General features: G+C 39.5%; 4 protein-coding genes and 2 long non-coding RNA genes across 9 annotated transcripts; 4 read left to right on the forward strand and 2 right to left on the reverse strand.

The window, feature by feature from the left end:
- The first annotated feature begins 1,117 nt into the window (after positions 1 to 1,117).
- Positions 1,118 to 11,891, forward strand: LOC107837833 (uncharacterized). Its single transcript, XR_001663879.1, has 3 exons — positions 1,118 to 1,131; positions 6,970 to 6,972; positions 11,822 to 11,891. It is a non-coding gene; the product is annotated as an uncharacterized LOC107837833 (long non-coding RNA).
- Positions 3,000 to 7,757, reverse strand: avpr2b.1 (arginine vasopressin receptor 2b, tandem duplicate, 1). The gene is made up of 2 exons (XM_007565592.2): positions 6,022 to 7,757; positions 3,000 to 4,168 (listed from the first exon to the last, which is right to left on the reverse strand). Exons 1-2 carry the CDS (start codon positions 6,899 to 6,901, stop codon positions 3,960 to 3,962), a joined length of 1,089 nt encoding a protein of 362 aa, XP_007565654.1. The 5' UTR covers positions 6,902 to 7,757; the 3' UTR covers positions 3,000 to 3,959.
- On the reverse strand, positions 9,263 to 23,116 carry trnt1 (tRNA nucleotidyl transferase, CCA-adding, 1). 4 transcript variants are annotated; one of them, XM_007565596.2, is made up of 8 exons: positions 22,576 to 23,116; positions 16,123 to 16,235; positions 14,877 to 15,070; positions 11,507 to 11,645; positions 11,294 to 11,420; positions 11,020 to 11,213; positions 10,440 to 10,693; positions 9,263 to 9,539 (listed from the first exon to the last, which is right to left on the reverse strand). In XM_007565596.2, the coding sequence occupies exons 1-8, from the start codon at positions 22,590 to 22,592 to the stop codon at positions 9,294 to 9,296; spliced, it is 1,284 nt and encodes a 427-aa protein (XP_007565658.1). In that variant the 5' UTR covers positions 22,593 to 23,116; the 3' UTR covers positions 9,263 to 9,293. The 4 variants fall into 4 exon arrangements, with proteins under 4 accessions (XP_007565658.1, XP_016533823.1, XP_007565659.1 ...); XM_016678337.1 differs by lacking the exon at positions 22,576 to 23,116 and adding an exon at positions 16,482 to 16,564 and having other exon boundaries at positions 16,123 to 16,246; XM_007565597.2 differs by lacking the exon at positions 22,576 to 23,116 and adding an exon at positions 16,385 to 16,476 and having other exon boundaries at positions 9,265 to 9,539.
- On the forward strand, positions 12,026 to 16,440 carry LOC107837834 (uncharacterized). The gene is made up of 2 exons (XR_001663880.1): positions 12,026 to 12,554; positions 16,269 to 16,440. It is a non-coding gene; the product is annotated as an uncharacterized LOC107837834 (long non-coding RNA).
- LOC103147324 (PRA1 family protein 3-like) lies at positions 16,614 to 20,497 on the forward strand. Its single transcript, XM_007565594.2, has 3 exons — positions 16,614 to 16,831; positions 18,444 to 18,658; positions 19,179 to 20,497. The coding sequence occupies exons 1-3, from the start codon at positions 16,683 to 16,685 to the stop codon at positions 19,313 to 19,315; spliced, it is 501 nt and encodes a 166-aa protein (XP_007565656.1). The 5' UTR covers positions 16,614 to 16,682; the 3' UTR covers positions 19,316 to 20,497.
- Positions 21,954 to 25,912, forward strand: LOC103147323 (PRA1 family protein 3). Its single transcript, XM_007565593.2, has 3 exons — positions 21,954 to 22,231; positions 23,984 to 24,201; positions 24,947 to 25,912. The coding sequence occupies exons 1-3, from the start codon at positions 22,053 to 22,055 to the stop codon at positions 25,120 to 25,122; spliced, it is 573 nt and encodes a 190-aa protein (XP_007565655.1). The 5' UTR covers positions 21,954 to 22,052; the 3' UTR covers positions 25,123 to 25,912.

Raw genomic sequence — 25,912 nt, forward strand, 5'->3', positions numbered from 1 at the left:
CACGTGCATCTAAATGTGAGGAATTCAGCTTCTATTGCACCACAACTCTGATCTGGAACAAACTTCAAGAAAACTTCAAAACAGTCAAATCATCGAGTTCCTACAAATCAAGGCTACAAACCCATCTGTTTAAAAATGCTACTGCACTGTTTGGCAGAACAGTAGACGAGATAAAGCTCAATATGTGTGTTAATATCCTTTATGGAGGTGTGTAACTTTGAGTTGTTTTATTACAACTGCTTATCTTTAGTGTGTGTTTCCAGCTGTCTGTCAATTTGCTGTTGATAAAAATTAATTTTACCACTGAGGGATAAAGGATCACTCTATGCTAAAATAAATAGTTTCCAAACAAACAAGGATCTGCCACATGCACAACATGTTTTACAGTGTGAACATAAAAATGCAGATGCATTCAGCAGCAGTTCTGTATCATTTCTGTCTTTCTGGTATGTTTTCATATTTCCTTTAGTGAGCAACAACAGTAGCAGGACAGGTTGCTATGGGCTGATATTTACTTCCTGCTCTTGTCAATTCTGTCGATGCTCCACCATAACTTCTTTTATTACAATGCAAAATAACAAAATCTTACCAAATATTTTTGGTGTGATTTCTAGTGCAAACATCTTAGTACACGTTAAATAAGACGAAACTAACTTACATGTAACATTTCAGCAAGATCCTTAACATTGAACAAAAAAAAGTTCTAGTTCCACCGGCAGATTATAACATGGGACTTATAATTTTTAAAAATCAATATTAAGGAATTACTGACTTAAAACAAGCGCCTAAATCATGCTGTGAAGTCACTTGTGAGTTAGTTTTTTTCTTATTTCAAGTGTGCTAAGATATTTGACCAAATATGTTACCAAAATCTTACCAAAATAATTGGTGAGATTTTGTTGAGGGGGCTGCAGTGCATTAGCAATATTACTTTCAACTAAACGGAGGAGCAATGGAAAACATAAAAACTGGGTCTTATGTTGTGCTGAGCATTTCACAGCATTTCTGTCTCCAGACTATCAACACAGATCTTGTCCAAGAAAGACAAACACACTGCATGCATGTGTCGAGACTCGATATTTCACAAATTTCCTCACGTTTAGGTCCATCTAAAAGTCCATTTTCAAACATGTCAGCATGAGGTTGCAAGATAAGAAAGGAACGGATGGCCAGGTTTAGTTTCTATGGTCGTGTTTCTAAATTATTTCGTGACGGCTCCGTCCCACTGCCTCCTCCTCCGTCCCCGGTGAATGTCAAGCACCTTGGGCAGTCTGCCGGTCAGCTGCTGATTGAGGTCGGAGCCACGAGTCGGCCGGCTGCCGAACGCACGGCTAAAAAGGCGAAGATTCTTTTCGGGGCAATTTCACTCAGTCGTGCAGAGCTCTGGAGGAACGGAGGCGGTTTTTCATGCTGATGTCCATAATGATGATGCTGCAGAGCAATTTCCAAGAAATATTGCGCTCTTCCTCCAGACAGAAAATGACCTGCAAATTTTTTTTTTTTTTTTTTTTTTGTCCAATCCAAAGCATGTAGCCTTTCATGTCTGGGCGATCCGCCGGGTACCGTGCTTTTTTTTTTCTTTCTAATATTTCCGAGCTGCGCCTACAGAATCTTTAAATTATATGTTGTATTATTCCATCCAGGAAAGGGGGGAGTAAAAAATATATATTGCAATTTTGCACCTGTAGCAGCACCACAGTGATGTTTGTTTCACAAGAAAATAAAAAAACCTCCGAAAACAAATTTTTACAATATGTTCATAGGCAAGACGACGGCGGCGCCTCAGAACAGCAGTAGTTACAACACAAACCACAGTCATTAAATATAGAGAAAATAAGGAAATGATGCCATTTTTGCCATTTTCTACAGAGAGGAAAATATTTCAACTAAGATTTTTTGTTATTATTACCATTATTACTATTCAAGACGCAGCTGTTTGTACACAAGAAATTGCAGACACTCGGAGCTGAATCATTTGGCGACGCGTTAAAGAGCATCACCACTTTGTGGATGTTGAGAGAGGAAATATAAACAACTTGGAGTGTCAATAATCAACCACCGCCTCAGAGCTTATCAAATGTCTAAGATGAAAAATATTAATACTTCTGCTATATACATATGTACATGTAAAATACACTAAATGAAAGACAATGACTTGACGACATCGACTGTCTGTACAGCAAATATGAATAAAATACAAATCTGTAAAGATGTAGGAAACTAACCAAAACTGTGAAGGGAGAAATACTTCTTAACATAACTGGACTGGAACTCTTTTTACACTCCCCAAAAAAGTTATCTGTAGACAACAATAATATAAAAGGCTTTAGGCTAGGTTTTATGGTTAGGTTTGGGCTTTATGATAAGTATGCAATAAAATATTCATAAAGCTTTGGAGATTGGCGTATATATCCAGGCGTAAAAGTGATTTTCTTCTGCAGATCTTCATTTATTGCACATGTTAATCATTCCCACTTCTTATTTTTTTTAGTGTCTAAAAATTACTCCTGGCAAAAAAAGAGACAAATATGAAGTAAAAGTTATATTTTGTAGTTATTCAAAAGACCCACTGCCTGTTGAAAGTTTTGCTTTTGCCCCCAGCAGAGTTTCTAATTAGCTTTTTTTTTTTTAATAAAAAAAACTACAAAGATTTCCTTCATCTCATAAGTCAGATATGGTTTTGTGTTAAAAACACAAGCTCTGTGTGTTCATGCTACTGGGAAAACGTTGTTGTTCAGTGCAGAGATTCCCCTGTTCACATCTGAAAGCAGCTTATCAGACAGCAGCATGAAAGGGGATGGATCAAACTGTAACATTGTGTTAGCATTTAAAGTTATTCTTTTTACTCTCTGCTCACATCTACATAGGAAAACTACCACTGAGTGTTAGGGACAATGTAAATGAAGAAGGGCATTTCCAAAAAAAAAAAAACTCTGACATTTTGAAATTAATCTAAGATTCTTTTTTATAATAAAAAAAAAATCTGAGATTTAAAAGTAAAAAATGTTTCAACTTTCCAAACTCAGAAATTTCCCAGTTTTTTCTAGAAAATTTCCAAGATTAGTCTCAAAACTTCTGAGAATTTTCTCACAATTTTTTTGATTTTTGGAGCACAGAAACTTCTAGAAATTTTATGAGATTAATTTCAAAGTCTCTGAGTTTTTTTGGAAGAAATGTACTCCCGTTTTTTCCATCTATGACGGCCCAAATACGCTGTCACAGAAAACCGGGTTACCTTCTGGTAGCAAAGAAGAACAAACAAACTCTTAATAGTCAAAATAGTCCCAATCCAACAAAAACTGATCACAAATGTTGAGATTTCTCAACAATTTTTGCTTTAAAAAAATCTTTACCACAGATTCGCATGAATCAACTCCATGATGAGAAGAGTCAAACGTCTTCAACGTGTTTACATTTCCAATGAAACACAAAGCACAACTGAAACACACAAAAAGTGAAAACTCAACACAACATTTTTTTACCAAGAAATGCATTACACCTGTCAAACTTCATTACACTTTTATCTTTTAAAATAACCGTCAAGAACATCCATGTAGCCGTGCAAACATAGACTTGAGTGGTAAAGGAATTTAACCATCAATTACACAGACTTTTTTTCCTTTTTCTTGTGGCAGCCGATGCATAAATGCATCAATTTCATTTTTATTTGTGCAACGCACTTCAGTTGTCAAGTCTACGAAGTTGAGTTTGAAACTTTTTCCGTTTTTCTGTCTTACACCGACTCACTCAGTTTGAGTATTTCAGTCTAAGTTTTGTGCTGCTCCAAACATTAGCTGTTCTCTTCCCCGACTCAGGCTGAACATCAATCATTTGTAGAGGAAGAGAGACTTCTGCTGAAATATCCTCATGATCACCAGGAGATTTCCCCTGGTTCCCACCAACCATGAAGTGAAAATGAAAAAACAAAGAAAAAAGCCAGGGGCTTCTCACTCTGCCTTCTACCTGCAGTCTGACAGGCCTTTGAGGCTGATGTACAGGGAGCTGACCATGGTTGCCTCCTCCTGCATCGACTCCTTCAGGTCGGGCTCGTCCACACACATGAGGGCGACCAGCCACTCGGGCAGCTTCCCGCTGAACACCAGGTAGATGCAGGGATTCATGCAGCTGTTCAGGCTGGCCAGCAGCATCAGGATGGTGAAGGTGGCCGCTGGAGAGAGAGAGAGAGAGAAGAAATACTGAATAGTCGGCTTTCTCTTCATATTTACAGCCCGTTAGTGTTAGTTTTTAAGTTGGAAGCCGTGTAAAAACAAGTGGTAAAATGTGAAGGCTTAAAAGATTCAAAGGGGATGAATTTTGCACTTTTTGTACCTCCATTTGGGCCTCTAATGCTTCTACAAAACCAACTCAAGCACTTGGAAAAATACAGCAAAACACAGAGATGAATTTTGGCAAAGGTTTATGTTTTTTGGTGTTTGAAAAACCTCCGGAATGCAATGTCACAAATCAGCAATCTCACCCAAGCAATCCCAGCGAAGTCCAGCCTGTTATCAAGCAACCCAAGTGGAGCTCCAGCACCTTTGATCAACTGCTTTATGTATGCATTGCATAATGGCTGCTGGAAAAGACAAGTGTTTTGCTGTTGACTTACCATCCAGAAACCACTTGCTGTGCTCTTGTTAGTTGTGCAGGAGGCCCCACTTCTGCTTTTCAAAGGTGTACTGTTGTATAATTGCACATCCGTTTGCAGCCATTTTCATGTGTGAGGGTAAATATTGAGTTGAGGGGCAGAAGCAGATTATCTGGGTTTAAAGTGACAAGGCGCCCTAAAACAGCTCATTCTGAAAGGGCTCAAAACATGCAGAACGAGCATTATCTCATTATCTAAGAATGATTTTGTACAAAAAATGTGTAGGATCTATATCCTAACATGTTCAAGGTAGAATAGTAGGTCACCTATAAATGTTTCATCAAATCAAACTGAAAGTGTTTGGGTTGAAATTAAGTGTGTGTTACTTTTAAATACCTCAAACACCAAATAACTGCTAGTCACATCTCCAACCAATCTGACGGAGATTAGGCTATCTTTCAAATATGAATGAGAAAATCATAGAATCTGTTTATCGAAGTTGACAAACCTCATAAGTCTATCAGATGCACAAATACAAATACAGCTGCTTCTTACAGCTGTACTTGAAGCACAAGGTGATCATACAAAGAAAGGTCTGCATGCCACACTTTTAAGATTTTTTTTTTTTTTTTTAATCTTGTCTTCTTCTGTTTTTTTTTTTTTTTTTACTTTAGAAAACTAGTTTCCTTCTCATTCTACTTGAAGGGTGACTAAACCATTTACCATATGGGTCAACCTCATTAAGTCAAAAAGACCTGAGGGCCAAAATCTTCTTATTTTTGTCCCTTCTCAACAATAAGCTGATCTGCAGTATTTTAATTAAACAGATAAGTTGGTCTAAGTTTTTGTTGGAAAGGGATACGTAAATTATTGTAGATCCAAAATGTTGAAAGGGTTTTGCCTCATTAAAAGAAAGGCATCCAGTTTTTAACTTTATTTAGTTCTTGACTGACAAAAAAAAATTAAAAGAAAAATGATTGGGAAAAAGTAAAGAAAAAAAGGTTTAAATGATGAATACTTTTTGTTGTAGCCAGTATTATCTTTATTAATACAAAACTGCGACAGACAGGTTGACCCCGCCTCTCGCCCGGAACGTTAGCTGGAGAGGCACCAGCACCTCCCGACCCCACTGAGGGACAAGGGTGTAAAGAAAATGGATGGATGGACACATTTTTTTATCTGTCTGTGAATTTGTTTTGTCCTAATAAATAAAGACTTAATTTAAATCCACCTTCTGTGCTGGTTGGACAAACTTGCGTTGTTTTTGAATCGTAGTCTGGGGCTGGAAGTGCCATTTGGACACCCCGGTTTTACTTTACGCAATACTTTCTGTTGGTTTATTCTATTACAGATACATTTAGGTTTGGGAATATGAAGTGAGAAAATGTGAGAGAGCTCATTAGACCTTATTGTGGGCTCAGTAAAGCTCTTACACTGGGTGGGCGCCTCGGCGTCCCAGACGGACCAGAGCTGCACGGTGAAGAACGGCGTCCAGCAGACGACGTAGGCCAGCACGATCACCACGGTCATCTTCACCGTCTTCACCCGCGCCTTCGACAGCCCCACCACGCAGCTGGCCCGGGAGGACAGCGGCCTGCTCGCCGCCTCCCCCCCAGCAGCCCCGGCATGGTGGTGCGTCTTCAGGTGGATGCTGGCGTGCACGGCGCGGCAGATGCGCACCTGGCACACGATCACGATGAGAATCGGCAGGACAAATATCACCAGAGTGGTCCAGGTCACGTAAGCCCTCAGCCCCCACGGCACGACGAACTGACCCCAGCAGTCGTAGACCCCCGGAGCGACCTCGACCCGGGAGAAGATGAATACCTGCGGGAGGCTGCCGACAAAGGAGACGCACCACGCGGCGCACACGGGGCCGTTCCAGCGCGCCCTCCTCCGCTGGAAAGTCACCATGGGGTTGCAGATGGCTTGATAGCGGTCGATGGTCATCACCACGATCATATAGGTGGAGGCGAACATCCCGACCACCTGCAGGTACTTCACCAGGCGACACAGGATGTCCGGGCCGACGAATCTGTCCGTGATGTCCCACATGAGCTGCGGGCACACTTGGAAGAACGTGACCACCAGGTCGGCGACGCACAGGTGTAAGACGAATACGCGCATCCTGGAGAGCTGCTTCCGCCCCTTCCACAGCACCAGCAGGAGCCCGAAGTTCAGGAGCCCCGCGGCGACGAAGATGATGGACAGCAGAGCTATTTCCAGGCGAGCCAGCCGCTCGTCGCGGGGCTCGTCCCCGGCCGGGACGGCCTCCGAACTGGCGTTGCTGGTGTTCGCGCTGGACCAAGCCATGCCGGTCACTCCGACGAGCGCTGGCCAGAGGGGCCCCGCACCATTACGCAGCCGACGCAGGTGGAGAGACGGTTGAATATTACAAACACAAAGCAGGCGGAAAGAAAGCTTATTAAAAAGTCAAAAGATGGCCGTAGGAGATTGCAGACCATTTTTCCAATAACTAGGAAGCTGGTTCAAGTAAACTGGGAAGCGGAGAGGGGAGAGCAGATGGTTTTATATCTCATCTGGGCAGGAAGGAGGAGCGACCTCACAAAACGCAGTTGTTTCCAACCAAAGAAGGTAGAGAGAAAATAGAAAGGCATGACAGAAAACATTTAAAAGTATCACATCTTCAAAAAACTTTTAAGAAATAGTTTACTGTACAGAAGGAGTTAAGCTATGTTACTCAAACTTATGTTTTATATTTTATTCATTTTAAGCTATTAACTTGAGATGTCTTGAAAAAATGTTCTTACTCCTTTTTTACACCACAAACGTGAATGTGTGTGTGTTTTGTTTTTGTTTTTTTTTATCAAGACTTGATGTAAAAGTGTTAGACAATGTTGGAAATAAAATGCTCAAGACGCATCTTCACCCCTCTTTACTTTGATGTGCAGGTGTCTTTTGGTGTCATAGCCCAATTTTAGACATTTTAAAGGCCACCTCGAATTAAATTTAAGACAAAAACCCTCTAAATTTAGAATTTATTTGGTAGGGACAACTTGAGTTTGTGGTTCCAACATGACAAAACATGAAAAACTTCAAGGGGTGTTAATATTTGTACAAGGCACTGGATGTAGTATTTTATTCCACCGGCAAAAACTCATGCTGCTACGTTTTATCTTCATACACATGTGGTAAAACAAGGNCTGGATAATGCTCAATTTGTCTTGCTAAAAGCAACAGATGTAGGAAAATAAGTCGATAAGGGAAGGGTGGGGTACATATACTGCTGTACAAGCAAAAAAAGCAAAAAAAAAAACCCTGAAATTTCTGGGCTGTTTGTTCTCTTGGCAGCGGCTTTGTTTTTCTCACACTGGATATGGCTCTCTACAACGTTCCTCCATAGTGCCTAACGTAATTTTTATACAAAGTTTTCTGCACAGCATGCAACTAGCCTCGTACGGATTGGCAAGAGAAGTGAAGAAATGGAGATAATGAATGCCGTCCAGCCAATGGGCGATACATTTGTACTTGCCCATAAAAAACCTAGCTTGCTAGCGTTCATTAGCTGATAATTTTCGGGAGCCTCAACCGTCTCTAGTTACATTACACAGGTTTCTGATTGAATAAAACTTTTTGTTTGATATGATTTTGTTTTGTGATTGAATAAAAAATTTTCGCATTTTTATTTTTTATCGAATTATTGTGAAATAAAGTTAAGTCCATACAATGGACATACCTGCGCGCGACTCAAGCCTGACAGAAAAGTCCCACGAGACAAAAAAACAAAAACACTACATATCCGACAATATCAGAGATTAAATAGCCCTACCACGACAAAAATGCAAGACCTGTGATTAATATTTAAGACCAACGTATATTTTTACAATACATTTTCAGGTCTTATTTTAAATTTAACATTTTTAAGAATGGACAGACACCTTGTAAATTCACCCCATCCGTATTTCAGTATTAAGTATTTGAAAAGGATTTATTGGAAGCAATATTTGTTGGGTTGTTAGATTTTAAGTGGCAGTACATTTTTTGGCCTTTTGGATTGACTTTCAACAGGCCTCGATTCACATTACTGGCTAAAATGATAAATCACACAAGTGGTGGTGGAAACATACTGGCAAACAAAACGAAAAATCAGAAACCTTTGGATTAATCTTATAATACCCTTATTTAAAAAATAGGCAAGAGTACAGCATTTACATGTTGATTTGTAGTTAAATAATTTTGAAAACTAGAAGCAACGGAGTGGAGTTTCCTTCCACTCTAAAACAATCCACCATTATTATGTCAGCCTATAACATGAAATCCTATATGGATCAACTTAAGTTTGTGGTTCCAACATGACAAAACATGAAAAACTTCAAGGGGTGTGAATATTTGTACAAGGCACTGGATGTAGTATTTTATTCCACCGGCAAAAACTCATGCTGCTACGTTTTATCTTCNCAAAGCCAAAGATACCTGTCCAAAGTGCTGCCTCCGCAGATTTGAATCGAAATGAAAATGGGAAAAAAGTAGCCAAACGGTAATGAGTGCATACGCATGTCTTCCTTTTGTAGTGTCCTTATTCACAACATGCTTCAGCTACTCTAACCATATCTGGCAGCAGTGCAGTTATAAAGTAACACAAAAACCCTTTGAATTTTTTTCCCTGTCTAAAATAAAGATAACTACTTAAATAACACTTGGGCAAAGCCATTTAAATCACAATGGTGACCAGTTCCTGTTTTATTCAAAGCTTCACATGACTCAGCAGTTCGTCTTTATCCATCTGGTATCGACTTTTCTTCCAGATGTCACGGAGCTCCTGCAGGCTGGTGCCAATTTCCTTCCCCGATGTGATGCCCATCTTCCTCAGATCGTGGCCGCTGACGGGGAAGCGAGGCACCGACCACCTCTGGAGCTCCGACAGGAGCTTCTCCTCACCTTGATACTTCAGCAGCTCACACACTTTGCTCTGAGAGTCCGGCTCCCGGCTCTGGGTAGTGCGAGATATTACAGATATGACTTACTTACGATTAATATAGAAAAAAAACAAAAAACAGATTCAAATGGTTCAAACTTGTGAAAGCAGATCTGACCTTTCACTTGACAATTAATTGTTCTAGCAGGGGCGTCCCAATACAACTTTTTCCACTTCTGATGCGATACCAATATCGCAGCTTTGAGTACAAATTAATCAACTAACCAATAAATTTTTAACCAATGAGTCTGTGTGTGGGATACAATTGCTGCTGGATCGGACTAAATTCTGGAGCGGAATGGTTCTATCGATATGCTTTTATCAGAGATTTTAGATGTGGGCCTCTATAATCCGATACTTATCTTTTGGCTGATATCCAATCGATTTCCGTTATCGATATCAGGTTGCGACAACCTCTAGTTTCTATGTTCTCAAATCCTGACTGATTGTCTTTAATTTGACAAATACATTCTGACAGATTTAAAATCACAGGTGTCAAAGTTTCAACTTAAAAATAAAAAGAAGAGTTTAAAAAATAAGTTGCCTCACTTCCCTTTATTTTAAAAGGTAATGTTAGGAGTGCTAATAATTGTGCCAGGGAGTTTTGAATCCTATAATGAGAAAGTTTCTCGTCTTGACAAGGAACTGCTTCTGAATTTATTTTCTAGCTCTGGCAGTTAAACCCTTTCACTCAGCAGAAGAAAAGAAAAGATTGGACTAAATGTACTTTAAATATGTTTTACAAGCTGCCGTTTTTAGAGGCTGATTCACAGAATCAACCTTTGAAGGCACTAAAAGGCTGCAATCATCCACACATAAAAATGGTCGAAAATTTACAAGAAAATGGGGATGTGACCTTAAAACTGGTTCGGTACGCAGGCAGAAATCATCATCAGGTTGCTAGTGCAGACTTACATCGATAATAAAGTCAGTGAAAGGTCTGAGGTCATCTGGCTCTTCGTCGCTCTTGTGGAGCGTCCGCCTGTGCTTGACCAGGAACAGAGCCAGCGTCTTCTCCTCCCTGGACACCTTCAGCCGCAGGTCCATCTTGTCCACGTTGTCCGGGCCGTGGAACAGGGCCGCCAGGACCGTCATGGGTTTGGGAGAGTGGGCGCTGGCGTTCCGCCATACACGCTTCATCTCGTCAACGTCGCCATCTGGAGGCAAACCTGGGGCGTAGCGGGGGAGAGAACAGAACCGGAATGAACACAAACTCGACGAGGAGAATTAGACGCATTTCTGTGAAGGCTTTAAAAAAGTTGAATTTAAAATGAAACTAATTTACAGCTTCAGCCTACATCTTTTTGATTAATGCAAAACTTAGAGTTATTTCTATTTCGCTTCATTTTGAATCTCATTGATCGTAGCTATTATCATTTGTGTTTGTGTGTTTTGGATTGAATAAACTATTTTAGCTTGGATTTCATATTTCTAATAATGCCTGAATCAAAATCTGCTCTCATGTTAGTATTTTCTAAAGTCTAACGTCTCTCACCGATGTACTGAGCTAAGTCTAGGTTGTAGAGAAGCTCCAGCAGATGAGCAGCGTGGTTCCCCACCACCATCTTCTTTAACTCCACCCAGATTCTTTCTCCTGATATGGCTGCCAGCCCCCGGCCGTTTTCCCTGATGGCAGTCAGGGTCTCGGGCTCATGCTCGTCGGCCCTTAAAGCCACCCTGCCGTAAAACCTGGGACAAAACAACAAGACCGTGACCAACTGAACCACTTGTTTAGAAATAACCACACACCACTTACGGTTTCTGCCTACCTGAAATACCTCAGTATTCTCAGGTAGTCTTCTTGTATCCTCTGCTCAGCGTTGCCGACGAACCGGACTTTGTGGTTCTGGAGGTCTTCGTAGCCTTTGAAATAGTCGTATAACGTTCCGTCGAGCCCTGGCAGACGCAGAGTGGACGACTTGGGATTAAAACATGATCACTGTTCATCAATGAAGTTCCTTTTCACTTGGGAGTGGAGTTACCCAGAAACATAGAGTTGATGGTGAGGTCTCTACGCTCGGCGTCTTTCTGCCAGTCGGTGGTGAACTCCACCTCCGCGTGCCGGCCGTCCGTCTCAACGTCCACTCGCAGTGTGGTCACCTCAAAGTTCTCATCGTGCAGCTGAGGAGGACAAAGATATGACTTAAAAACTTAATTTATTTCAATAATTAAATGAAAAAAACCCCAACTGGGTCTCATATATACTATTATCTCGATACATTAAGTGGTATATTTCAAAAGTTTATGCTCTCATGGCACCGCAGAGGTCATTGGAACATCTTGAATCCCAGTCACAGACTCCAATTTCCCCAAAACGCCTCATACATAGCCGCTCCCAAGTATAAGGGGCTTGTCGCTCCAACAGCTGAACAAGAAGCCGACATCTCCTCTCATGGCTGACAGATGAAGAGCGTTAGTGGCTGAATTATAAATATATCTCATGTAGCTGTTTACATCGGTCGCTGCCATGATTTTTAATGACTCAAAGCGTGAACGTGTGTTTTTAATTTAATTTCTTACTCAATGGAAACCCAGCGATTTCAAAATTGTGCTTTTTCGACAGAAGCAGAATATTAGCAGCGTGACATCCCTAACTAGCAGAAGATTTGCACACATTTTAATAAAAACGCAGCTAGTGAAGCGCATCACATCACAATCCCACCAACTTCTGAAGAGCCTTCTCTACAGAAACTGCGGTCAGTGCACCGCAAAAGGCCGTCACTGTTAGCTGTCCTTTCTTTTTTCATTATCCGTCCCATCATCAGGCTGGAGAAAACTCATTTTCAAATCTCATCATATCCGGATCTTATTTTATGGTGCAACAAACTTTTAAGTGAGCTCAAAGCTGGACTATAAAGTAAGCATTAGTTCACTTCGTTCGCTAGACCCTGATTGCATTCACTTCAGCTGTCCCATAACTTCAAACTGATGCTCCATGTGATTCGTTAATCTGCTGTTTGAATAGGATGAGGAGAAGAATCAACTTTCTTAAGGAATGTGAGGCAGCAAACACACACACACACACACACCGTTATAGGCTTCAGTGCTGCTGCTCAATATCTCTGAGAGCCTCCGCTCAGCCAGGACGCTGCCTGCAGCTGAAAGGTGAGATGAAACCAACCGTCATAAACGGCAGTGGAAGAAATGAAGCTGCATCAGCAATGATCCAACTGCTGATTACTCCCAGGTTTTATTCCACCAGTATATCTTCTCACTTCTCCCCGTGATTTTATCTGGAGTCGGTTTAAAAAAAGAGAGCGAGAGAGGGGGAGAGAGTGACTGCCCAGGATGTTTAACATCTTTAAAAGGATGTTCACTAAACATCAGGTAAAGCTGGACCTGTATTGTTATTATCTGCTATAGTTTGGGCTGAATAAACAATCAACCAAGAACCAAAGTGGATGTTGATCTTGTTTAAACAACTTCAATCTCAAATATGTTTAATTCAAACATCCTCTTAATGAACCTTTAAAGTTTATATTAGATTGTTATTCATACAGAAGTAGATGACTACACAGCAGATGGAGGCAGAAGATGGTGACCCATGATTTTCCTCCTGTGGGAAACGTGCAGAGTACAGAACATGAAGTGTTTCTGGGATGTGCAACAGTCTGAACAAATGCAAAGTCTCAGACTAGCCGTTAGCTTCAACTTCCAGGACAAACTTTAGTTTTGCCCCAGATGACTCACATCACTGGCAGATTTAAGTTTCCAGTGGTGGAAACACTTCCGCTAGTAAGAAAATAGCGAAGCCAACTTTTTGTTTAGCGCTTTAGCTAATATTAGCAAAGCACTAAGCACCAACTTGGCTGCTTTTTATGCTTTCAGTTCATGTCTGAGTTGAAGTTTTAGTTACCAACTGTTATTAATTCTTCAGGTAGTTAGATGTTTATGTTCGTGCTCTTATTTTGAAGTGGGTGAACACCGTTTTCTCTGCAGCTCCGTTTCCTTTCGTTCCATCTTTCTTTTCCCCAAATAACTTAACTTCAAACAAGAAGCATACAGGAACAAAACAAAACAGACATTGAATAACAATATTTAAACATAAATATCTAAGAAGATTATACAACAGGTAAATTATTATAATTATCATTAAAGTTTGTTATTTAGCAATAGTTTCAAAACTAATGTTTATGATTAGTGATTTAGTGTTAGTGTAACTAACTTTTTAGCTAGCAGTGCCCACCACTTAAGGTTATAAACAAAAGAAAGAAAAATTTTCATTTCCTTTCGGAACCAAACTTGTTGGTTGCCATGGGACAGTAACATGAATAATTTGGGGCATAATTGTAATCTGGAGAGAACTAAACTAATTCTAACAGAGCCACTGTAATAAATATCCCTTTAAACTTCAGATCTACCAAGTACTTTAACTGATCAGACTGGTTGTGAGGATGGGCCAACAACTCACATGGTTACAATTTCGATTCATCAAACTGGTTGTTTAATCATTCGTGGCCACATGTTCGTAAAACAATTCATTAAGCGCATTTTTCTTCACTCCGTTTTTGGCTTTTCTTAAAACTGAAGCTTGAGGCAAATTGCCTCAAGCTTCAGTTATAGTTGGCTTGTATAACTCTTATACAAGCCAACTATAACTCTTATTTTAGTTAACTATAACTAAAATAAGAGTTATAACTCTACAACTATAACTCTTATTTTAGTTAACTATAACTAAAATAAGAGTTATAACTCTACAACTATACTATACAACTCTTATTTTATAACTCTTATTTTAATAGCTATGTAATGAATCTGACAAGAGTTTTATTCCTCAAAAACACTCATCTTAAACAACATATACAGAACCATGGAGTATGGACGGTTGGGGTTTTTTTGTAGCACTAAATGATAAAAGAGATTGTGCATTCATTTTTAAAGAAACAGAAGACAAGAAGTCAGTGTCCAATAAGTTGAAGAAAACTGTTTCACAGCCTGACATCTCTAGTCCAAAGATATCTGGCTGTGCAACATTCCTGCTGATCCTCTCATCTGCATACACTTCCAGCTTTTTTGATCTCCTGCCCAAACAAACAGTAATTATTCACCCATCTACCTCTGGAGGCAGAAACGAAACTGATGCAGGCATTTCCAGTAGAAGAGGGATTTAATTAGAATCCAACTTTGGTAACAAGTTTTCTTTTATGCCAGATGACGGTTTAGTCATGGACATATTGCTTTAACAAACTGTCACCAATTTTAACACTATTTACCTATAAGTATCAAGACTATGATATTTAATCTAACACTTTAGGTTGAAGAAAAAGCTGGTATGAAGACAGCTTTTCAAATAATCACTAAAAAGCAGATTTTTTTTGTATCAGTTGCCATTAAAACTATTCAGCGTCTTACCCGTGCGGTAATGGTGCCGTGCTTCTCTCCTTTGTTGTTGATCAACCTGATCCCAGCATCTTGGAACATGCGCTTCATCTCCTCCGGAGTGGCTGTGGTGGCAAAGTCCACGTCCTCAGGCCGCTTCCCGGAGAGCAGATCCCGCACAGCGCCGCCGGCGATCCGCAGCTCATACTGGTGCTTCTCAAACAGCTCTGGAGAAACGAGATTCTGACTTATTCAAAACAGGATAATGAACTATGGGCACAGATTTTTACAAGTCAGATTCTCAAATAGTAGCCATGCACCAATTACGATTGTGGCAGATAACGTTTTTTTTTTTTTTATTACTTTGTATAATCATCATTGTCAGATGTTATAAGGTCACAAAACAACTTCAATATTCCAATCTAATTTCATGGAAAAACTGAACAGTATACAGACATGCTTAGCTGCACAATAGGTGGCACTCTTGAATATAAATGAAAGTTTAGAGCACTCCTTTCCAAACTATAATAAACTAAAAAAAAAAAAAAATCAGTTCCATGTCTTTCATTTTTTTTCACATTTTAAAAACAACTTGCACAACAGGTTGGACAACTGACCTGTTTTGAACCTACTACCAGAAATAAAGCGTACAGCAGTAGTTTTGCTTTTACCAAATCACAAAGCTTGAGGTCAGTGGAGAAGAAACTAACAAAATATTTTACAATCATCGATAAAGTGTCCTGATTTTTGGGTTTCTTTAGGTAAAAATAAAATGCACAAAGGCAGCAAAGCTTTATTTATACCAAAATGACAAATAAGTAGACTAATTAGCTGACTTCTCAAGGCTAGTGGTTACAAATGATTTTTGAAGTAGAAAAAGCGGTGAATGTTTAAATCAGAGGGTGAACTTGAATTATTATTAATATATTAGTTGAAAAAAGTTTCAAAATGACGATATTATCATTTATCGCAATAATTTCTGGAGCAATTTATTGTCCAGCAACCTTTGTTGTCATGATAGGCCTTCAGGTGATCTATTTTTATTAATTTAGAAAAAAATGCTTTTTTAAATCTAAATGCCTGATACCAGAATTAACATAAAGTATTACAATCATACTTGAACAAAAATATTAAACTTCTGTAAATTGATAAATATGTAAATGATTGTGTTAGATGAGCATATTATATCACATCATATTATATCACTGGCAGACTCGTGAATTAAAATGAATCCACTCTGTATCTAAGTTTTGTTTCCTATCAAATCGTGTGTGTTCACCTGCTATCCCATTCAGCCCATCAGTGAAGAGAGACTTGAACTCGCTGGTCTTCAGCCGCATGGTGAACAGACTCCTCCATACACTATGACTGATCACAGCAGGTCTGAAAAATCTGCTCCACATTTACACAGAGAGAGAGAGAGAGAGAGAGAACACGTCAGGTCCCTCAGTTTGGGTTCGCTTGCAGTAACTGAGGAGCTAGCTGGCTAACTTGTCATTGGAGGACAGTTCACTGCGGTTCAAATAACGGTCTCAAAGCACCTGGTATACTGTCAGAACATGTCAGCATCAGCCGCTTATGGGAAACGGAAAAAAAACAACCTTGGCACACTTTATAAGCCAACAACACAATTTTCACCGAAAATTATCTTTCTGTTATATCTGGTCTCCTCATGAAGCGATACCGGAAGAGTTTCAGAAAACGTGCGCTCACCGACCAATAGCGTGAGAGGTTTTCGGTCACGTAAGGCGGGTTTAAAACGTCTCTCGCGAGACTTGTCATGTTTTAAAGTTTCAGGCGCTGCTGCCTGTGCCATCTGTCAGAGAAATAAGCTCCAGGATGCCGCCGTTCAGGCAATGGGGAGACTTCTTTCCCGGCTGGAAAACACCGGCTAATGGCACCGACTTTCACGACAGACTAATCAGCAACCTACTTTATTACCAGACTAATTATCTGGTACTCAGTACTGCTGTTTACATCATTGCAGGGTAAGAAATGTCGTACACTGCATCCTTTTATTGTTTGTAATTAAAAAAAAAAAAATATATATATATATATATATATATATATATATATATATATATATATATATATATATATATATATATATATATATATATATATATATATATATATATATATATATATATATATATATATATATATACATACATACACACACACACACATAAATAAAGTTTGTTATCCTGCCATTTGCTAGTTTTGATGGACAAAGTAAAACGAGGAAACAAACTGAACCAGAAAGAGAGGTTATTACTTAGTTCCAATGAAATCCTTAAGCTTGAAGAACTGGTCTGTGGTCTAGTACCAACAAACAAAATTGTATTCACACTTCTGGAATGCTTTTGCATTTCGTCACTCTTGTCTTTTTGAGTTATTTCAACACAAAGAACCAGGTAAAAATGGTCTTTAAAAATGTTTACATGAGAAAAATATCAAAAATGTCAAGTGCATTCAGTGGGCCTATAAAGTATTAATGCTACTGTTAAAATTATTTTTTTTTCAATTGTAAGACTTAATAATTTATAAACCTTCTAAAGGTTTTATGAACGCATGGCCATAACCTTCTAAAAAGTTAAAGACTGACAGTAGACCGTAACATTCTAAATAAAGTTTCCAAAGTCTTACGCTGTAAAATGAAAGTGCATGCCTGTACAATCAGAAAGACTACTAAAATAAATGCAAACCAAATTCTTATAGTTTATTTTTAGCATATATATATTTATTTATATATATATTTATTTTTAGCATATTTATATATATTAAGTGAAGCACAGCAAATACCATAATGTTCCTCTTGTGAAAGTAAAACTGTTCAGCTCCTTTTTGGCACTCAGGCACAGTTCTGCTTGTTGCTCTGCTTGGACAGGACATGGGGGAGAAAAAGAAGAACAAAACTGTTTACGATTCAACTCAGTTCATTTATATGCTGCCAGCTCACTACAAATGTCTCAGGGCAGCCTAAAAAAAATAATCCAAGTTGTAAAACGATGTAGTCTAGTTCAGTTTATAATTAAATTGGTAAAAGAATTCTATTGGAGAAGACCAAGCTGATTGCATCCAATCACTGACTTAGCAGGAATCACTTATTACTAAGCACTGCGTATCTGTTGCAACTTTCATGGTGTGGTACTTTTACATTTTTTGCTCTATGTAAAGGCGAGACTGAAAAGATTACTTCGTCTTTTAAGTAGACTGAATATCTGATGAGTTTCCGTAACTTTCTCATGACTTCGGGAAAACAAACTCCGGTACATGACCTTGAACACACCATCCCCATGGTGACACGTTGAGGTGGCAGCGTCTTCCTGTGAGGATGTCTTTCCTCAGCAGGAGACAGAAATACGGATGTGATTAGAAGATGGGTGGAGATTGTTGTGTTTGTGATTGTTATGTGACGATCACAAACAATCAAAATGTGGAAATGTTCGAGGGATACTTTTCCCCAGGCGCACCGTAGGAGACATAATGCTGATTAAACATCTAACCACTAGGTGGAGCAAGTGCTTAAAACACTGATATTTCAGGAACACCGCAGCATTTTAAGCTGCGCTCACGTGCCTCTGTGTTGTCCCGCAGGTTCAAGGACCCGGTGGGAGTGGGCACCGGCACCGCCGTTATGTTGGCCGTTTTTCTGCTCTCAGCTTGTGTCGGAGAACTGCCACTTATTGTCGGCTTGAAGAGAAGGAGTCCCTTAACGTTTCTTATCATCGACATTATAGCCGTTCACTTCGTGGCTAAAACCTTTGTAGGCATCAGGACATTTTTGTCAGCTACCGCTATATGCCTGGCCGGTAAGTTCACCTCTTTGTCTCACTAAATAAATAAATAAAATTAATTAATTAATCAATTAATTAATTAAAAAGCAAAATGTAATGGTTAGTGCCTTTTTTTAATGTTTTTGTTTTGTTTTTTACATATTTGTTAAAACTGTCACCATGTGGTGACAATATGTGATGAGACAACTAATCTGAAAAAAATAACCTCCAAAAACAACCAATCAGAGCCAAGAGGTGTGTGCTGTCTATTAAGTTCATGTACTTACTGCTAAATGTGCTAATGGCTAATGGATGAGCAGCATGACAAAAAAATTGTGATATGCCTCCTGGCTCTGATTGGTTGTTTCTAGTTAGCACTGGGAGAAGGCAGAGGAACTCAATTTTTATTAGATTATCTGTTACAAATATGTAAAAAAATTTTTTTACAAAAGTTACATAGAGTATCTTGAGTTATACCAGGTTTAATAAATGATCAATGAATTATATTTTTGCTAAATTGCAAACATTAGCATTTGCCTTTCCCTCTGCACTGCAGTGACTGTTTCACATGCTTCCCTTTGCAACCGCAACGTGAACGAGGTGGCGTGCATTAAAGAAGCCCAGGAGCTGAAGGGGTCACCGATGGGCTTTTTAATAAAGGCTCGCGGGAAAGAAAAGGAAATGAACAACTAAAGGAGACAGAATGATTGAAAAGGCACTTTTTTTCCCCCCCAGATGAAACAAAAATGCTTCCTCTATGCTCATTAACCTTTTTAAAGTTCCTCTTTTGATATTAAGGGACCGACTGTAACTGACAAACTGCATCTTTGCTAGTGAATGTTTTCCGCCGCTCTGAGGAGCGTCTCTCTGTCCTGCACTAAATCTGTTGTGTGCACCACAGCTACAGGCTTCATGGTTAAGAAATCTACATACATGTCGGTGCTTGTCGTGAGTAATTTAATGAATAAAAGAAATACAAGAATGCTAACCAGTCTTGACATTACAACAGGCTTTCTCAATTCTTTTGAGACACTTTTAGAAAATACTAACTTAAGATTTATTCATGAAATAAAGGCTCGATATCCTGTCTTGCACATATTTTTTAAAATTCTGACAGCAACAGAATCAACAGAGCAACACTGAAATGCCTCACTTTATGCAGATGATATTTTGTTTTACCTCTTTGATCCCTCTGCCTTTTCCAAAGACTTTTTTAAATTTTAAGATTTGTTGGCAAATTGGCAGAATTCAGTTCACACGTTCTAAAAATATAAAGTTTTGATATTGACTTATTTTCTTCTTCACTAGCAGCAATAATGACACATGATCTTGAAATGTTTAATGAAAGAATGGCTCACCACACTTTCTAAAATCAACCTCAAATCTTTTAAGGTGCGTCTCTGTCAGCTTTAGATATTTAGAGATGAATCGTTTTGCACATTCTTCTTTTCCAAATAGCTTAAATTCAACCAGATTGGATGGAGACTTCCAGATTATCAGTTGGGTTTAGGTCTGAACTTTGGGCCAGCATAATATTCCCATAACCATATTTCATCATGGCGCATTCAGACTTACCGTTTTGATTGTAACACATATTCTTTTTGTATGCTGGCCAAAATATTTACTTTTGGTTCCATCTGATCAAAGCACCTTCTTGTTTGTATCAAGAGCATTTGATCAGACCTCGACTTTTCCTGCTGTGTTTTTTGGTTTTGATGCCGTTTGTAGCTAATGTTACTAATAAAAAACTCAACAGTGTCCTTTAATATGCCGTTTGGCAGATCTTTTCTTGTTTTTCTCTCCAAGATCTGCTTTAACATGTTCGTGTGGTCTTAAAACGCTATGCTTCATAAATAAAGAACATAAAAACACAAATCTGCCTTCAGTTCGTCTTATTGGGTCGTTGGTTCCACCGGTTTACACTTCAAGTTCCTTTCAATAGAGATTGAAGTTTATACAACATACTTTACTGCTAGTGTCTACCATCTGGAAAAGTTGAAAAGGAAAGCCATGATGCCCATCAGGAGTTCTCCTGACTCTCCTGTGTTTTATCTGAGCCGTGTCTCCAGAGTGATGGATGGGGTAAATGTTCTTTCCCTTCCACTCGTTCAAAGTTTTAATCAGTGACCTCGCAGTAGATTATAGAGCTGTGTGAAGGTTCTTTTGACAGAGTGGGTTTATCTGCAGTCAGTAAAGCTCTAAACTTGGACTACATACTTGTTCTGATTTTTTTTTTTCCCTCTCTATTCCATTTGAAACTGCAGATAAAGAGTCCACTTGGAGAATAATGGTGGAAATAGAGGTTTGGCCAAAGAATAAATGTTCATTCTTAGCATTTATCTTTTTTTGTAGAAGTCTAACTAGCTTGGTCCACATTTGCAAAGACAGAACAGACCATTCTTTGTTTCTCTTACATTTTAGGTTCCTGCAGTCATTCATTTATTAGAGCATTATTAGGAGCCATCTTAAATGTCTTTGCCGTTTCATAGTGGCATATAATGAGAGCTAGAGTTTCCTTAAATATAGATATTTTTTATCACCTTCAAAGACCTGAAAGGTCCAGATAATGATGTCATGAGTTTTAAGCTTCTGACTGCTTAATTAGCAACAGCCGATCTCAAGCTTTTAAAACATTTTTGGGAATAATTTTAAAGGTATTTTTGGGCAAACTCACGTTCTGTCAGCAGGAATGGACCAAAATTTCAATAAGCCATTATGAAAATATTGTGGAAGGATAACCAAAATGTTTAACCCAATTCATTCAGTTTAAAGGCACCAAATCCTAAGGAAATGTATGTATACTTCCAACTATGAAGGAACTAAAAAACAAACAAAAAAAACCTTATTTTTCTGGTATTTAGTAATTATTTAAAAGTGTATTCTTAAATATATGCTAGAAAATTAGTAAATAAAGGGGTTATTTCTCCAATCATGGATGCAGTTTTATGACGGTCATATCAGTAGATCTTATTTTAATTTGCAGAGATTCATATTCAAAAGGTTATTGAAACTTGTTTAAACGTAAACTTTAGTTTCTTTTCTGCAGAAAACCCTGTGTATAACACTTTCAAATGATAACCTGACACTCACAATATGGCGGATGCGCTGACGCGTCACTTCCATTGGAAGTCGAAACTAATACGGCGCTTGCGCCTATGTTTTTAACAATAATAATAATGATTCAGACAGAAATAACAACTTACAACCGGGCGCTAAAAACACCTTAGAAACATAATGAGTTGGTTTATTTCGGAGCTCAAAAGGTTATTGAAACCTTATGTTTATGGCAAAAACACGTTCGCTTTTCAAAGCCATATCATGCGCTGGGGAACTCGCTCTCGCGAGACTGAGCTTGAAGTTTCAGCTGTTTGTTTTTCCTCTTGGTTCTGCTGGACTGAGCTGTCAGAGGAAAATAACCCACAGGACTCTAATGGCTAAAGTAGAGGTGGCACCGCTGAGGTCGTGGGATGACTTCTTCCCCGGCTCGGAACGGTTCGCTAAACCGGATTTTGGAGACATGGCAAGATGGAACAACCGAGTTGTCAGCAACCTGCTTTATTATCAGTCGAATTACCTGGTGCTCGCCATTGCCGTTTTCTTCATTGTCGGGTAAGAAATGCCATATAGTAAAAGGTTTTTTTAGTCTGTTTTTTTATTTTATTTTATTTTTGTATTCACTCAGTCTGGTTGCCTTGCTGGCATAAAGAAGGGTTTAACCTACTTCTAGAAAGATCAGCGGAAGCAAAGGCAGGAAATGACTCTGCTGCTGTTTGAGAACAAAATAAATACATAAAAAATACTGCAGGTTAAAAGTTGATAATTTTGGGAACTGGCCATGTGCTTAACACTAACACATCGACTTTGGTGTAGAGTGAAGTCCAGGAACAGAGTGAACTAGTTTGGGCATTCCCAGATGTCTGTAGTTAGTTGATAAATTGATCTAACAATCTTACCTGATAGCGTCAAACATCCTGTATGTGTCATTGGTTGTTAATTTGTTCGAGTTAAAGCTTAATGTACCATCTACCGATCAGGACAAGTTTGCAAACCTGGGTTTTTGTCATGAAACCTGGGTCACGTGTTTTGCTTCTTCAGCCAATGAAAATGCCATGCTGATGACAAATCAGCTGTATTTCCGTGTTTGATTAGAGTCCAAATCCAGCATTGGAAAATTGCTTCAGTGACTTCATCTTGACTCCGTTCAGCAAATCTGAACTTTAACACATTTATTTTTGGTTTCTAAACTGAGCAAACCATGTGAGATGAGAAAACATTTCACTCAGTTAACGTTCAGCAAAAGTAACTGCATATGGGTTTGTAGAAGATAACGCGAGATTTAGCCAGATCTGCATAACACCGTGGATATTTACCATTCTCTCTGCTGCATCAGACGGTACACTAAACAAGTAATTTTTCAAATAAAAATGTTCAAACATGCAAAGTGCACAGTCATTCTGACAGAAAACTAAATTAAAAACTAAATTAATCAACCATAGATCGAAACTGCTAAATTTTCCCTTGTCTGACTACAGCCGAAAACTGTCAGATACGGAAAATTCAGATTGTTTTCCTTTGTTCATTGAATGCATCATAACTAAAACCTCTTTGTTTCAGTCTGTAAGCACACCAACAAGCTGCAGCTCCTCCAGAGTCATCATGCAGCTTTCCAGGTTAGGTAGAGGGCCATCTATTGGTCGCTCAGTTGTGCTAGACTTCCAAATGCAGTAAAGAGAGTTGAATACATCCACCCACTACACTTTTCAGACTGTCATTTGCTGGAAAAAGTTACAATCTGCCTTCCTTAAAACTTCTTTAGCTTTTTTCCACTATTATTGTAATTAAAAAAAAATAATATAGCTTTATGCTACCTGAATCTTTACACTTGTTGTCCTTAGTTTTGTTTGAGGTTTTTGTTGCTAGAATGCAGCATAAAGACAAAGAGCCCTGTTTCCATAGAAGTCATAAACTTGGCCAGAAGCCATGGGTGGTGGTGTGTCAATGCTGCCGCTGTCACAAAGCACAAAGCTGGCTTTATCTGGAAAGTAAAGCAAATGCCAGTTTAAAAAACACACACACACACACACACACAATACACACTAGATACACAGAAACATTTTTTTTCAACGGACTTATCCATTAATCAGTTATTTCAATTGCTTTTTACAGCTTCCAGCTTTCTTTTAAAATTGACATTTCTCTATCAAAACAGTCATAACGTGCAGGGATAATGTTGTTTTTGTAATTCAAACATGTAACCACTAGAGGGAGCCAGTGCATACACCATAACTTGCTCCGTGACACTCTGGAGGGCATCGCAACCGCCTTTAACCCGCCTTGTGTCGCCCTGCTGTGGTCCTGCAGGTTCCTCAACCCTGTGGGGATGCTCACAGCCATTGTCGTGGTGTCGGCCGTCTTCCTGGGCTCCGTCTGGGCAGGAGAGAACCGAGCCGTGATCAAGAACTTCAAGAGCCAGAACCCCACGGCGTTCGTGATCGCCGTCATGGTGGCCAGTTACATGCTGATTTCTCTGCTCGGCAGTGTCATGACTTTTATGACAGCAATCACTTTACCTCTCATTTGTAAGTTAATGGAGAATCTTTATGCAACACTGGATTATGAATTATTATATCATTTAAAAGTGGTCTGGATTACACGATTACACAAAGTAGAAACTTTTTCTTCTTCTTTTTTTTAAAGATTTGTTTCTAGTGGTCTTTATTTGGCGGTGGTCAAGTTGTCATAGGCTGCAAAAGTCAAAGGGGCGGGACTTGAACCCCTCTGTCGAGGATATATGGGTCGCACTCTCTATCCCCGCGCCACCGCTGCGCCTGGACCTAAAACTTTTTTGTAACATTCGGGCGCACATGCGCAGAACGGGCAACTGCGGGGTTTATTCTATGCATGCCCGGGCAGATAACAACTAAAACAGTGGTGGATAGTATCGTGCTTTGTTGTGTTTCTCATAGACATAATATAAGGATGCTTATATTATGTCTATGGTGTTTCTAACCTTTTCAGACGGGTTGCTGTTTACTGTGGTCAAAGTGAAGGGTCGTTTCGACATGCTAAAATCATAGCGCCGTATAGTGGCCTGGCGTGGCAACTACAGCTGACTGAAGGCGTCTCAGCGGTATCGTCTGATAAATGTGGAACTTTTCCCTACTCAACATCCGACAAATACCAGCAGTTAACAGGCAGCAGTCTTGTGTAAACAAAGCCTAAATTCTCCCTGAATCAGATCATACTCTGGGTTTATTTATGAGTTTGTTTTGGCCAAATGTCAAATTTTAAAATGTAATTTATTTACTTCTGTCTGCTCTGCAGTGATACTCGCACACGCTTCGTTTCGCCTGCGCAACATGAAGAACAAGATGGAGAACAAGATGGAAGTCGCGGGGCTGAAGAGATCTCCGATGGGCCTTTTGCTCGAGGCTCTGGGGCAGCAGGAGGAAAACCTCCTTAAGATTCAGACTTTACTGGAGGGAAAAATGAAGGAGTAGCGGCCACGTTTCTGCAAAATGCAACAACTTTCAAGTTTCTCTATTGTCTGGCATGTTGACGATAAACAAAAGACTGCAAATCAACAAACGTTATCTCCTCCTCAGGGTATCTCGTGACGCTCCGGTCAGAACTTGTCAGGGGTGCTTCTCTCGCTGCCCCATCCCTCCCACCCCTTGCACATCTATGCAAATCGTGTCCCGCTGCAAGCTGCGAAGCCTCTTGTTTATGAAATCTGTGTTTAATCAGTCTCGCAGAGCCCTCCGTTTGCACTCGAGTGAAATTGTGAAAGCGGCACGCAAGTGTTGCAGTTTCAACCGAGACTGAAAAGTGCTCGCTCAACATGCGTCGCTGCCAAGACAACAGAGCGCTTCGAGTTCACGGAGGAGGAAAACTCTTCACATTTTCGAGTGGAACTGTTTACATCGGCCCGGAGTTGGACTGGAACCAGCCAGCTGCAAAACAAAGAGAATCATGCAAAAAGAGCGAGCCCTGCTTTGACTTCAGTCTGATCACTTTGTCAATATTTGAAAGGGAAAACTTGAAAGGAATTCTCCTGACCTCTTTAATTTTGACAGTGCCTCGTGGGTGATGGATGGGCGAACGCTGCACTCATCTGACATGCTAATCGATGACCGTGCAGCAGATTATGGCGCATTTCTGATTCATCTGCTGTCAATAAGGCCCTGAACTCAGATCAGATACTTTGATGCTGCTCCGTCTAAAATGGAGTCCAGATAACAAGAATACACTTGTGAATCATAAATAAATAAATAAATAAACCTGTCAAAA

This window comes from Poecilia formosa, unplaced genomic scaffold (genome assembly GCF_000485575.1).
Source record: "Poecilia formosa unplaced genomic scaffold, Poecilia_formosa-5.1.2 Scaffold180, whole genome shotgun sequence".
In the NCBI taxonomy this organism is placed as follows: Eukaryota; Metazoa; Chordata; class Actinopteri; order Cyprinodontiformes; family Poeciliidae; genus Poecilia; species Poecilia formosa.